Raw genomic sequence first — 14946 nt, forward strand, 5'->3', positions numbered from 1 at the left:
AGTGATCACTATTTCTCCGTCAAAGTGTAATGAGAAAAGATTCTTAAAATATTGAAAAAAAGTGGTTGGTGGTCTATCAACGGATTTATGTATTCATCTTCCCCATAATCACAGTTAACATGACAGAATTTGTTCGTGATAATACATTATCGATTCTCTGTTTTCGTTGATTAATGAATCTCAGTTAAAAACAATAAACATTCTATTTCAATTTTTTAAGCATATGTTTAAACGTATATAGCCATATTTTTTATTCGGATCATTAGTTCTTAAAAAACCGAGCATCAGAATTTTGAGGAACAATTAGTAAAAAAAATTCTTGAAAGACGACCTGGCTTTAAAAAGTTGTTACTATTTGACTGTCGACATTCACCAAAATCTAGGGTATTAACCGATAATTATTCCTGAGATCCGAGTAAATTTTACTTACTTAGATGTTCTATAATTAGCCATTTGACTTCTATAATTGGTTTCCACTAATTTGAATGTGTTGATGATGTATATGATCTTGAATCTATACATTGGTTATGATTACGATATTTGTTCTTTATTTAACGTGTGATCAACATGTGTTCGGTGACAGCGTGAGTGGAAAAATGGGCCCTTTTAAATCTTTCCTTTGATGGATTTTTTTGTTTCTTTTGGGGGAAGAGGAGAGAGGGGGCTCAAGGGGGCTCGAGGGGACTCGTGAATACAAAGACCACCAGTAAATGATATTTTAATGAAAAATGTGGTGTTCTCATGACCAAAATATCAGTTTCTCTAAAACATTTTTGCATTTTTCTCTTCCTTGTAAAAATATTTTATTTTTTTTATCATGTTTGTAAATAATTGATGGTGATGATTATCATGGTGTGTTTAGTTTGAATAACGAACTTCCTTGTATATATATATATATATTCATGAATTAGCTTCAATCATATTTAATTTTTGTTTATATCTCTAATTATACTATTTTAATTATTCATGGAATAAAAATAAATTCATCAGTTGGTTACGGTTACTGTTAGAATTCCTGTTTGTTATTCAAGTATAATACCGACTTGGAAGAATGTGTAATTGGAGTAATGGGAATTCAATAAGTTTCTTTTTTACACACAATTAGCGATATTAGAATATTGAAAAATTGATCGAAGATTTAATCGTGAATTCAAAAGATCATTTAAAGTAATGCGCTATAGAAATTTAGAAGATAGTCAAAGAAATAAAATAAAAGTATTATGAGCTAAAGGAGTGTGTTTTTCGTGTACATGTTGAATCTTTCAGTGTAATATAATCTCCTTGGAAAAATAAACAAAAATCCATGTTATACGATGTTTTGCTAATTTTCAATTCTATTTACGTATTCCTCATACATCTCCACGAGTGCTCGAGGTGTTCTAGGTTTAACACTGGCTAATGCGGCTTTGAAATGCTCTTTTGAAAGCGAGGAGGCGTTCAGATCATCTTCAAGTGCTTTGAAGGCAGCCTCATGGCAAATTGCCTGAACTTCAGCACCCGAGTATCCTTCAGTGAGATCAACCAAATCTGGGATATTTACATCCTCATCAATCGGCATTTGGCGACATTTTATTTTAAATATCTCTAACCGAGTTTCGTAATCTGGCAAGGGTACGTATACCATTCTGTCGAGACGTCCAGGTCTGAGGAGTGCCTAAAACAAATTATAACAATTTTTGGCATATACATCAAAATACGTCAAAGAGAAATCGAGTGGAAAAGTCGATGGACTTTTTCATGTGGAAATACTTATAACTATTTATATACACTTTTCCCAGAGGGAAAAGCTCCCTTGTTAGCGATAAGGAAGTAGATACATTGATTTCTGGCGCAAGAATTTTCAGTCCAGATGAAACTCTCTAAGTTAAAAATTCACGGAGTTATGAGGGTTTAAAGTTGTGAACTTGAAAATCAAATTTTTGAGAAAATTGTAGTTGAAGCTAGACAATGGATGCATTGAACTTCTTCTTGAAAGTTACTGTGATTGTAATTTAAACTGACCCAGGTACCATGATGATGCATGAAATAGAATGGTTACTTCTTTATATTCAGAATAACATCTTTTGTCAGTAATAAACATTATCAATTCTAACCCAAATCCGAGAGAATGTGAGCTATGTCATCCCGCTGACCTCCGAAAACAACAGAAATTCGAGGAATGAATTTGAAAAAACAATGGACACCGTGGAAGAGAAACAAGGGCTTAGAATACCCTATTTTCTTCCCCTGGTGCACAATATACTAATGACGTATCAAACATACTTTATCAATTCTGTCAGGTCGATTGGTAGCAGCAACAAGTGTAACATTTCCGAGAGCAGTAACACCATCCAGTTCAGTTAGTAGCTGCGCCAATACCCGTTCTTGTACCTGATTTCCAGGACTGCTTGCCCCGCTACTTCTTTCATTTCCGAGGGCATCAATTTCATCAATGAAAACAATAGAAGGAGCGACTTGTCTCGCTTTCCTAAATACTTCTCTGACAGCCCTTTCTGACTCTCCTACCCATTTCGAAAATAACTCAGGTCCTTTGATATTAATAAAATTCAATTTACTCTCTGTCGCAAGGGCTCTAGCAACCATTGTTTTCGAGCACCCCGGAGGTCCAAACATCAACAATCCTCTTGGAGGCGTTATTCCCAGTCTTTCGAAAGCTTCTGGATGCTTTAAAGGCCATTCCACTGCTTGTTGAAGCTTCAACTTCAAGTCCTTCTGCCCCCCAATGTCCGACCACTTGACATTTGATATCTCCACCAGTACTTCTTTCATTGCTGAAGGTTTTACTTGAGTCAAAGCGTAATTAAAGTCCTCTACTGTTACTTGAACATCGTCTTCGCGATCACAGAAATTTCTATGACGTTTTGTAGCGTTCATGGCTGCTCTGCAGCATAAACAATCTAAATCAGCACCAACAAAGCCATGAGTCACAAAAGCAATCTGATCAATATCCTTTTCCATCAGCGAATGTGGGAATTTCATCAGTAATTTGTAAATTATATCCTTTCGCATCCGAGGAGTTGGTGCAGGCACTTCAAACTCCCTATCTATTCTACCAGGTCTTCTCAAAGATGAATTGATCGAATCAATCTTTGAAGTCGTGCTCCACACAAAAGTAGCCACATCACTCTTCTGTAACTCATTAAATTCTTTGATTAAAATCCCCGAAATACGCTTTTCATTCTCTGATAGACCTCCCATTTTCTTAGGACATAGCGTGTCGAGATCTTCAATCAAAATCACACTTGGAGCCTGAGTTTTTGCTTTTGAAAATATTTCACTTATGTAGGTATCAAGTTTACCTCCGGACTGAGTCACAATGTCGCTGGAGTTTAGGGGAAAAACGTTGATATCATAATGAGATAAAAGTGCGGAAGTAATTGCAGTTTTTCCAACGCCTTCAGTTCCATACAAAAGTATTCCTTTGTTGATTTTCAAACCTTTGATAGGTTTAGATTTTTCAAAAATTATGTCCAGCATGTCCTTTAGTTCTTCAATAAGTTTTTCATACCCTCCAATATCTTTTAATCCTATTTCTGTTCCTATTTTTTGATTTACGATCGAAGGCTCGTCGTCGATCAGAGACCATTTGGTGTTGTACAGAGCTTCGAAAAAGAGGGGAGCTTTTTCGCTAATCCTCATTTTCTCGAATCCCTCTTCAATGGTTTTAATAATTCCTTCATTGCCACTTATTTTTATGACCTTAAATACCAAAGTTTTGCCATAATATGGAAGACCTATTCTACTACCAACACAGAAGAGCTTTCTCTCATTAAAATTTTTTATTAGAATTTGTAGATCGGTGGTAATTTTTACTTTCGATACTTTTCCAATCGACTGGATAAGTACTTCTTTTGCTGAGGGTGGAGTTGAATTAATTTTTTTTACTCTCACTCGTCCTTTAATTCCCGAAATTTCTGAACTAGTTCTAGTAAGACTAACAGTTGTAAGGGACTTGTCATATATTGGCCAGGCTTTCTTGACAGTTACTCCAGTTTCAGATGTCAAAACAACTCTATCTCCAATCGCTATATGACATAATTCGAGGGCTGATTGGGACATAAATACCATGTCGTGGGTATCTTGGTCAGATATATTTTTCGGCGGTTCTGGTGAAGTGTAAATGTCCAGAGTACTGTACAATGTGCCACTCAAAATGTAATTGTGAGTAGAGCATCCATTAGATGGTGGACAATTTCGTTCATGAATCGCCGTGTCTTTTTGAGTGATTATGGCACTGCAATTCGCACAGGTCACCCATGCACTTCCTTTCCTCGGTGTTGAAGACATTCTTATGTCTATTTCCTGTAAATCGAAGAATAGAATTAATAGTTTTTATAGAAGTGCGAATATAGTATTTTTGCGGACTGTTGGGATGAGGGTTTTTACTCGTGTGAAATTTGGCGAGCCTAGCTGAAACTCCATCCCAACAATTCGCATATTATTTAATATCTCGGATAGACTAGCGCCAAATTCGAAAGAAAATTTGAAAAAAAATCGTTACATATACACACACATACATCGCGTCAACACGGTTTTAAGGTAGTACTCCTGTATGTAGAAACAACGATGAGATTTTGATGAAAATTGACATGCCCATAAATTTTCATGCAAAAATGACTCAGTTGAATTTTTGGAAGCCTGGATGATCCAGAATAATAGTTATTAATTATAAATTTTCTTATTTTTCGACGATTAACATTGAGTCTTACGGCAGTTCACGGTTTTTCTTTAGTTTTGAAAATTCCAACGATGAGTTTTTCATGAAATTTTTAAAGCTATATGTACAGACGTTAAAGAACATTTTGCGCAATGAAAAATTTTGATTCAACGCCTATAAATATTGAAATTAATTAATTAAGGTCCGGGTGGACCATCTATCGAACGACATTTTATTTAAATTTGATCTTTTTCGTCTAAAATACATTAAAATTTGGAATCAAATTTGTATTGCGAGAAACACTTGAATGGACACTAAAAAATAATTTTTAAAAAAGAGGAAAGATTATTCGCGGGCGCTAAAGAGCGATATTGTTTAAAAACTAAAAAATGATTTAAAAAAACGTAGCTTACCATGATATAACACATTGAATACATCTTATTTATTTATTATATACATCTACATATGCTATATATAATGAGCTACCGATTTTTAAAATTATTTTTTAGTAAACAATATCGCTCTTTAGCACCCTTCAATAATTTTTCCTCTATTTTTTCATTATTTTTTAATGTCCATGCAAGTGATCAAATTTCGGCGACGCAAATTGGATCCTAAATTTTAATGTATTTTAAGCTAAAAAGATCGAATTTAAATAAAATGACGTTCGATTGATGGTCCACCCGGGCCTTAAGTGTGAAATTCATCGATGTGGCAACAATGTTACTCAATTGGGTCAGCTGTCCTTACAGAAACATAACACATGGATGGAAATACATCACACAGGCGTGCAAGTCGTTGAGCAATGTTGTCAAACTGAATTACCGCGCTAATAAAAGTCATTAGTACACTAGCTTGACTCATGATGTACCGGGAGACTACCTTAAAATAAACAATCTTAGAGATCTTGAATCATATTTGGTTGATGTAACATAAACAATGAGAAACTTAAATTTAATCAATTACAATGCTTTCATTAGAAATGAAAATTACTGAATTTGATGGTATTATAATTTATTTAAAACATTCAGGGGAAATTAAAACCTTCGAAAATATATTTACGGTTCTATATTTACTTCATGTCACCCCGGCCTTAACAAACATAACCTCTACCTCACGTCTAATTTGTTCCCAGCAGATGGTGAACTGTCTGACACTGAACTTTCCTAAGGATCCAACACCAAAATCATCTTTTCGCCAGGCTTATTGCAATTGCATTTGCAAACTAAGTACACTTTCTGCGAGTAATTCAATATCTGGCAGAGTCCAAAATTAAGGAATACTCAAATATCGAAATGATGTTAGTGCGCCCATGTGACTTTAACGGCAGTTACCATCAGAGTATAACATTTTCAACATTTTCACCCAGATAGCACAGCGTACTATTTTGTCTTCGGGAGTACGACGTACTGGTAATGTACCTGCACTGTACTACCATCAGATTCTAGTCTGATTTCGAGTACGAAACGTGTACCGAGCGTATCTGAAGGTACAAATATTGATAACTTTAATTGAAGTAAGTTGAATCAATTATTTCTGTTGCAATCTCTAGCTAATGAATAAATAAGTCTTCCTTTAATTTTCGTTAAACATATACTTATATTTTTCATAATGTCAACACACAAATAAATCAACAGTTCGCTACAGAATTGCCTCAATTAGGTGCTGTAGTAAAAATCATACTTAACATCTGAAATTTTTTTGGCGCCATTATTTTATTTTTAAAGACATATCCTTACCTCATTGTCGGCGGGCCTTATAAAAAACACATTTTTATGATAACAGTCTTGAAATGTTCACTTGCCAATTAAAAAAGTGTTGAATATAAATTAATTCTAATGAGATGACGAAAAATTACGTCATTAGAGAATGTCTGAATGATAATTTATCATTGATGAAATGACAGGTTGGATACAAACGTGAACATTTTATTTACTTGTGATGATTTTCTTTCGGTTTCCATATTATTTTGGGGATTTTTAATATTAAAAAAAAAATTGCAATAATAATAACAGCTAGTACATCAGACAAATGATGAATTTTCCAATTTTACACATAAATGATTAATGGGAAATAATTTTTTAAGTGCATACAGAATCTGTTTTTACATATGATTTAAACTTTGGGGACCATTATGAAATGTTCAGCATTTATAATTACGAGGGCGGATCCCTATGTCATTCCGATTGTTGATAATAATGGAATGATTGATTATAATACGTAATAGCATAGAGATGCGTACAAAGTTTGATTATAACTGAGAAAGGACTTTAAGAAATTAGTAATTACACTGTTTGAAAAAAAGACTAGTGTCATCAGAACATCTATAAATCAATTACCTATAAATATAAATGACTAATCGTAGTTATTGCCTACTCGTCATCATGAATGAAATGAATCCTGATAGATACATCATTTTTATGGCTGAGTAACATGCAGATGGAAGATGGAGATAAGATACATTCGATTCCCGGACTTCTGTTTAGTTCAGGTAGGAGGAGGCCGAGAGGTCTCGATTCTGCTCTGTAATATAAAACCCGGGAATGAACGAACAGAAGTTTCAGTTGATCGCTCGCAGTTTTAAGATACGTGCGTATTCATAGAAATGACGCAGACTAATTCTTTTGTGTATCTTTGTCTGGTGGTGACAGTTATATGGATTGTTGGGTCTACAAGTTCGTTAATGTCTTTTTTGTGATTCCATATTTTATGATACTAGTGAAACAAAGGGCACTTTTCTGCACGTTTACCGCATGAATAAGTTCATTTTTTTCAACAGTTAATTTTGAAAAATACAGATGTAACGAAAAGTGTCATCGTTTTTCATTCTTTAGCTTAATGAAAAATGAAAATTATTTTTTAAATAATTAATGCACACATAAAAATATTTTTGAAAATTGATAATTAAATTTTCATTAATTACAAAAAATTTATACGTTAATTATCATAAAAAATGTCATAAAATTTTATACAATATCCATGAAAGAATAGTATATTTCGTAACAAGTGCGGAAAAGTAATTTTTGGTACATTGGAGTTTTGATAATCCTACATGTAAAAAATAACTTTCTACACGAGTTGCGAACAATATTTTTCCAGAAGGTGCGGGAAAGTCACTTTTCGGCACTTGGTCATGAAAATACTTTTTTCCACTTGTACCTTACTATACTAATCTTTGTTTCGCGAGAAACAATGCATAATCAGAAGAGGATAAATTTATACTTTGATTTCTAGCTGGAAAACCGATTCAAGTATTGGAAAACATTCCCGGATTCATTCCAGTATATATAAGACATGGAAATGAAGCATTAGAAGATATTAATCCACTACTGGCTGAAGCATTCCACGAGAAAAAAAGACATACGGTAAAGAAATTTTTAGAAATATGAAAATAGGTGAAGAATGGCCAGTAGATTGTTAATTATTTATTCATCTATTTGCGCTAAAAAGTTTCTTTTCTTAACATTGAAAAATTCCTAAAAAATTATCCTTTGGAATGATTCATTGTTTATGGTGGCAACATTATATAAAATCTAACCAATCCAGCCATTCTAGATTAACTACGGAAATTAGAGCTATGTCGTTCCTCTGACTAGCTCCGGATTGAGTTCATTACCGTAATTAACCAAGGGAGATCCCGAGGGTAATTGACCTAGATACTATTTTATTTGCTCATCATGGATCAGTAGTGTAGCATTACGGTGACTTCGTTAAACCGGGAATTATTAATAATTAATAACAATCAGAATTTCCACCAGAATCAAAGGGGGATTTTTTTGAAGGTATTTAAGATAAGATCAGATATAAGATGGTTATTCTAATCGCGAAACACTTTTCAAATTCGGGAAGACTCGACATTTTTAAGACTAGTCAGACACGCCCTTGGCGCCCGTTATTCATTTTCCATGTAATTAAATCTAATTTGTTTAATGTTGGCGACAAAATTCCATTCAGACAATAGAAAGCAAGATCCATTATTTATTTAAAAAATTCTTGAACAGCGAAATTTAACATGCGGTTTTTATAAGAGCACCACACTTTCATTTTCAATTCCATTGTTGGGCCACTTAGAGTAGTTTAGTTAGTTTTAGTTTCAGTAGTTTATTTAATTTTTTTGTCTATTTAACCATAAATGACTTTATTCGTTAGATTCTCTAGTTTTATTTAAGACATGAAAAAAACTGAATATCCAAACAAACAATGAAGTAAAATTAAATGAAAAACTTCTTCATCCGCTAGCCGTATTGAATGATTTGAATTGGAATCTGAATTTTCACCCTGAAATTCAATCTACTCGTTACTCTGATATTCTGTTTTCTTAATCGTTTTCTCGTGGCTAAAGTTCACTTTGAGTAAAGATCTTGTCAATTTGTGGTCAAAGTGATTGCCAAATTTGATTGTTCACCCATTGCGTTTTTAGTTACTTGTCACTTCCTCCTAAACTAGCTCTGCATCAGGTTCACTCGGAGGGAGGTTGTTGAAGAATAGAGAAGAAGTTCTTTCTGAATGACCATACGTATAATTAATCGGGTATTATATGCTTGTCTATTCTCTAAATTGTTTAAAGCACAGGAGAATGATTAATTATTGGGACGCTTGTCTCTTGTCTCGTCTCGCTAAAGACCTGGAGCACAAAAGTTTCCTCTGTTCAGCTTCCGATCGTATTCTGGTGTCTCAAGAGTTCTCACGACTCCGCCAAAGCTCTCCAAGTTTTAATTTGTTGGATTAAGCCGTCTCACCGGTCAGTTTCTAGTACTCTTCCCTAATTGCTATCATTCATACCACCACGCCAGTTAAGGATGTTTTGCTGGTACTTTGTCATTCTTCCTGTTTTCTGAGATTTATTGAAAACTATCGATCGGATTGGAATATGAAAATATTGCGTTTGTCCGTTCTATCATGATTGACTCTTTCATAAAGTTTCATCCCGATACACAATTTTTTCAAACTTTTCACTAAAATTTAATAAAAAATCAATAAATTCTAGTGAAAAGTTATAAAAATTGGTGTATCGGGATGAAACTTTGTGAAAGAATAAATGATGATGTAATGGACAAACACTATATTTTCATATCCCCGTCTGATCGATAGTTTTCAATAAATCTCAGAAAAATAGGAACAAAATACCGGCCGAACATCCTTAAACAGTCCATCGTATACCGAGAACTAGACTTCTATCTAACGCTGGGACTGCTGATGCAATGTCTGGATGACAGGAAGAAGAGACCATCTTGCTCATTTTCATCATCCACCATTACCTTTAATGGTTGCGATATTTTTATACAAAAAACCGACGTATTGGATAATCCTAACACACCACATAATACGTATTCCATTATCTTCAGCTTTGTATCGCAATTATGGTGTTGTGATAAAAGAAAATAAGCATAAGTCATTGATGAAAAGTTTTTAGCATACCTGCACACGTGCGCGTACCAATGCAGTATGCAATGGTAAGAAGATTTTTCCCGAAATTTCGCAGAAAAACTATAGAGGTTGTGGGAGGTCACTGTAATTTTACACATTTAATTCTGAATGTTCAGTTTATTACAATAATTTATTACATTTTAAACACACTGTGTGTAATAGTATATTGTGCATCAAGGGTGGAAAGTGAGTGTTTTCCCGCTCGAGGTGCACATGCTATTTTTTAACATGCCTGCAAAGGAAACTTCGTGTTTTGCTGTCCGAAAAACGAGTGAATACTTGCCGCCCTAGGGTGGAAAGTTGCTCCTAAGGGTGGAAAGTTGCTCCTAAGGGTGAAAAGTCTTGGCCTTGGCAGCACCTTTCTACTCAAGGGCAGGAAGCACTCACTTTCCCCCCCGTTGATCAGGCAGCAAAGTGCGAACTTTCCGTACAGGTGTGTTGAAAAGTGAGATTTTACGCACGATCCGCGCATACGAAACCTCACGACTCACTTTCCACAAATTAAGATGAAAAAAACGGTGCGATACTCACGGCGAAGTGTTTTTTAGACTTGTGGGATTATAGCCCAACAACACTTTCCCCCAATTATATTGAATTGTACTATTAATTGACAATAATACAGTGTGACATTAATTTTCTCAACAGAAAGTCATTTCCCTGGAGGGACAGGATGCCTCGAAGCTCGACAGTAGTACTCCTGAAGATATTCCACAGCTAGCGTCGAGTAAAAAAAAACGCCAGATCCTTTATTCAACATTCCAAGAATAATGAAGGAGAAAGAAAAAGAAAGAAGCAATGACGCAGCTCCAAAAGATCTTCGAGGACACGACCATGAGATTGGAGTAATCCGTCATCTCCTGTGCGTATAGCGGATGAGGGAATGTCTGAGCATCAGACCCGTCTCTGTTAAAACAATCTATATTTTACATTATTTTTGGGTAATAATTTACAATATCAAGTCTTGTGGAGATTTTGATGCCTTCATACGCAGGCACAATCAGTTATTTGGATGATTTCTCGTTTGGAGCCTCTGCGTGTCCTTAAAATAAAAATAAATTCAATTCAATTCGGTATGGCGGACATTTTTTTATATCGCGAATGATAGTTGAAGATTGAATGATTACCTGTATTCATGAACTTTAAACCTGGCTGGTGTACAATTATGATGTTTAGAATAAAGAGCCGCTAGGCATTTGGTCGGTTCTTTTTTATCCCTGAGAAGGCACGTCTCAGTTTCATTGCCTGGACAAGAACCCACACACTCGCCGACGTTTATATGCTACAGTAATATTAAATAATTCGCTTGATATGTTCGAATCAACTTGATATATTCGAACGATATGTTAATTAGCAGAAACAAAATATTGAGTAAATCTGTAGAACATCACCCCCCGTCATTTAGATTTAATATCATATCATGCATTTTAAATTTATTAGAAATAGCTTTAATTAATAAGGTCTTAGAAAAATATATATCTCCAGAAGGTCAGAGGAAAAAAGTGGTATTTTACATCTATACACAAGTCCCCATTATAGAAGACAAGGTGACTTGAAGGAAGATAAACTTAAATGGTATCTCCTAGGTACTCTCCTAGGTTGGCAAGAAAATTTTGTAGAGGTTGGTGTACTATAGATTTACCAAAAAATTTCAACAATGTGACAATTGTCTACCCTGATAACTGGTTTCACGTCACTCGTGTTGATTCCCTGCTTAATTTCCAGTTGACTATAATCAAGGACACTCTCGATTCTGTCCATTCTGTGGCAATTATTGGCACAGGCGCATTTGTCAATAATTTGGTAAATTTCATCGCCTAGAGTACATCAATGGAATTAATAAATATGCCACATCGCCAAGTGATAATTGGTCTGAAGGTAGAATTCGATTGGAATGATTTCACCTAGATCTCAATTTGAAAAAAAATTCCCCTAAGTCTCACTGATGATAAAATAATAAAAACAAATAAATAAAGTACTTTTACTATTAGAAAAAAAGTAATTACAAAATAGAGATTTAAGCCAAATGAAATGAGGCGTATTTTTGGCATTCGGGGAATTAGGGAGATTGCATTTGAGAGATTGAGGTAGCGAGAGAATTCATCTGTAAGAGAACTAACCGTTGGGTCCCTTGATGCTGACTGTAGTATTTTTTAAAGGTTTACACGTCAGCAATTTTGAACATGATCCCAGACATCGCCCGATGTCCATTGCTACTTGATACGGGGTCCCAGAGTGAACCAATTGCTCGTATGAAACTCGTGTACATCCTGATTCTGGCCAGCAGTCACAAGTGTTGATAGTTTCTATTATTTTTACTCCTTGGAGAGTGGAGATTCGCTCCATCCGAGCTGTTCGAGGATGACACTGGTAATGAAGAGGACACCTCTACCGAAAAACAATAATAATTATTACGTCATTCTACTTCTACGCTTCGATTATCGATTATTGGTTGAGAGAATCCAGCGGAAGACTTTTCCAAAATTATTAAAATTTCCTTAAAAAACGATCGTCCAATGAAATCTTTTGAATCGGTTTACTAGAATTTTTTTTTCTAAAATCATACTTAAGTGGATTACTTGAACTGCAGGTCTACTAGGATCTCCGGGGTCATCAGTATTATGTCTAGGACAAATTTTTCTGCATAAACCCGCATCAATGGTAATAATTTCCCCTGAGATACCTGAAAAATATGAATGTGCAACGAGTTCGGAGGGAAAATGCGCGCATAAATCAAACCGGATGAGCAACTTTATCAGCACACAAGGTGATCATGTACATGCAGCATCAATTGATTAATGTGCTATGCATAATTATTACACTGGAAATCGTATATCCGGCACGGTGTACATACTATGATCAAGTCATCTCCCTTTCTCTTGTCCCATCCCTCCAGTTTTTCCTAATTAATTTATTTACCATGTCCAACGCCGATTTTTTTCTCATGTTTCGCGCAACAGTGGAACTGTCGAGTGTACCCATCAGAGTACTCATCTTCAATTATGGAACCACTTGCTCCAGTCACTGAGCTATTGCATATGAAATAAAATATGAAAATGCCATTTAGAAATAAATTATGGGACAATGAACACAACATTGTGAATTATCGGCGTGGAACAACGGCCCTTATCACCCAGTCGTCGCGATGGAACTGGCGAACAAGTGTTATTCAGCTTCTACAAACAGTTTGGGAAGTTTTCATATTCCCATAAGCGCCAGTCAATGGGGGAGTAATAGGTAGAGTGCCCATTGGTTGCGGTTTGTCATTTGTATGACGTGAGCTGCAATTTAATGCGTAAGTGTAACAGTCTCTCTTCAAAAAAAACGTGGACGTCATTGGACAAAATTCCCAGGGGAACAAGTGGATGAAGTGGACACTCGAAACTCTCAATTACCATCTCATGTACCTGAAAGTAAAAAGTCTTGTTCTCAGGTGCAACAAATTTAGAGAAGAAACTTTACGAAATCTTGTTTTAAGTTCTTCAAAAATTTTATACAAGTCTCAAAAGTTTATTTGGGGACGCCGAATATGTTAATTTGATATTTGGAAGACGTAAGTCAAATTATTGAGAACTAAATTTCAATGTTTTTAAAGTTGATTTGATATGTTTGAAAAACTTGAGTCTTTCAAAACTCGAATTAATATATTCAAAGTCGAAATCTTAATCGTTCAAACATCCATTTGTTATACTAAAAAAATTTGGCTTTAGATTTTCAGAACTCAACTTAAGACTTTTCGAGCTGTATTGAAGATTTCTGTTATTTCATGAGTTCTATCTCGAAATTTCATTGAAAATTGCGTTAATTTATTATTTGATAATAACAAGTTGTTATTTGATTTTAGGCAATTAATACTGAGATGTGCAACAGCTTTTCAAAATTATTGTAGGAAAGTTAAAGACGGGGATTTTTTTAACTTTCATTGCGAAAATAGGGAGAAAGAAAGTCAAATTATCGAAGTAATTATTAATAGCATCTGTATTATAATTAGGGTATATTAAACTAATTATATACTAGTTTAAAGTTATGTACAATTTACCATTAAAATAAATATTAAAAATCAACAAGTATAAGTTATTGTCATTATGTAAAAAATGCCAAGATCTTAATCGAGGCCTTCTTCACTTGAAATAGCTGCTTTTGAGCGTTGGAAATTAATATTTCGGATTGTCAAATGTAGCTGATGAAAAGATGAATTGGAATGAACCGAAAGGCCAGAGTGTTAGTCATCAAATTTAGTTTTCTGAACATCTTTAATTAAACCTTATCTCAGTCTCAATTTGTAAACTGTGAAAAGCTTGAATTACGATCATAAACTACTAGGATGTCCTATGCCCTGGAAATTGTTTTTTTGAACTAAGTAATCATCATGTGCATCAAAGGCATCCTGATATAACAGCCCTTTCATTGCAAAAAATAGTTTGTAGTAATTAGCAAATTATTTTGCATCGATTAGAATTAGATTTTTCTTATTTCCTTCCAATCTTCGACAGGTATACGACTCAATCCTTTTTAATAATTACTAATTAACAACTATTTCCCAGATAAACGAAATTAACTTATCTTTGGATGCAGTATTGTTCGCAAATAGTTTATCACTTGGCCTGATTTTTAATTACTAGCGGGAAACGTTTGAAAAACGCGCGAATAGAACGCACTGCCCCATCTTGCGGAGAAAAAAAAAGGAACTTAAGGCCCGGGTGGAGGGATTTTTGCCCGACATGTCCCTAGGGAATTCCCTAGAAAAAACGCGTTTTACGGGTAACTAAATGCCAGCCCCTGTAGGCCCTCAAAAAATATAATGATAGGGTCAATCGACAGATCATTATTTTTGCCGGGCCGGTAATTAGGTCTCAGGGGTGGGA

At 34.8% G+C, this 14946-nt stretch overlaps 3 protein-coding genes across 6 annotated transcripts; 1 reads left to right on the forward strand and 2 right to left on the reverse strand.

Annotated features, from left to right (window-relative positions):
* Positions 1 to 211: 211 nt before the first annotated feature.
* LOC105266997 (spermatogenesis-associated protein 5) lies at positions 212 to 5965 on the reverse strand. Of its 3 annotated transcripts, none has more exons than XM_011305558.1 (3): positions 5771 to 5965; positions 2263 to 4302; positions 212 to 1654 (listed from the first exon to the last, which is right to left on the reverse strand). In XM_011305558.1, exons 2-3 carry the CDS (start codon positions 4285 to 4287, stop codon positions 1322 to 1324), a joined length of 2358 nt encoding a protein of 785 aa, XP_011303860.1. In that variant the 5' UTR covers positions 4288 to 4302; positions 5771 to 5965; the 3' UTR covers positions 212 to 1321. The 3 variants fall into 3 exon arrangements, with proteins under 3 accessions (XP_011303860.1, XP_011303861.1, XP_011303862.1); XM_011305559.1 differs by having other exon boundaries at positions 5720 to 5965; XM_011305560.1 differs by having other exon boundaries at positions 5734 to 5782.
* A 1094-nt stretch (positions 5966 to 7059) lies between these two features.
* Positions 7060 to 11302, forward strand: LOC105267002 (uncharacterized). Of its 2 annotated transcripts, none has more exons than XM_011305569.1 (3): positions 7060 to 7148; positions 7892 to 8022; positions 10730 to 11302. In XM_011305569.1, exons 1-3 carry the CDS (start codon positions 7091 to 7093, stop codon positions 10850 to 10852), a joined length of 312 nt encoding a protein of 103 aa, XP_011303871.1. In that variant the 5' UTR covers positions 7060 to 7090; the 3' UTR covers positions 10853 to 11302. The 2 variants fall into 2 exon arrangements, with proteins under 2 accessions (XP_011303871.1, XP_011303870.1); XM_011305568.1 differs by lacking the exon at positions 7060 to 7148 and adding an exon at positions 7172 to 7332.
* Positions 11034 to 13932, reverse strand: LOC105267001 (uncharacterized). The gene is made up of 6 exons (XM_011305567.1): positions 13001 to 13932; positions 12661 to 12764; positions 12202 to 12469; positions 11756 to 11898; positions 11209 to 11363; positions 11034 to 11123 (listed from the first exon to the last, which is right to left on the reverse strand). The coding sequence occupies exons 1-6, from the start codon at positions 13176 to 13178 to the stop codon at positions 11066 to 11068; spliced, it is 906 nt and encodes a 301-aa protein (XP_011303869.1). The 5' UTR covers positions 13179 to 13932; the 3' UTR covers positions 11034 to 11065.
* Positions 13933 to 14946: the final 1014 nt, after the last annotated feature.

Source organism: Fopius arisanus, unplaced genomic scaffold, assembly GCF_000806365.1.
Source record: "Fopius arisanus strain USDA-PBARC FA_bdor unplaced genomic scaffold, ASM80636v1 scaffold00043, whole genome shotgun sequence".
NCBI lineage: Eukaryota > Metazoa > Arthropoda > Insecta > Hymenoptera > Braconidae > Fopius > Fopius arisanus.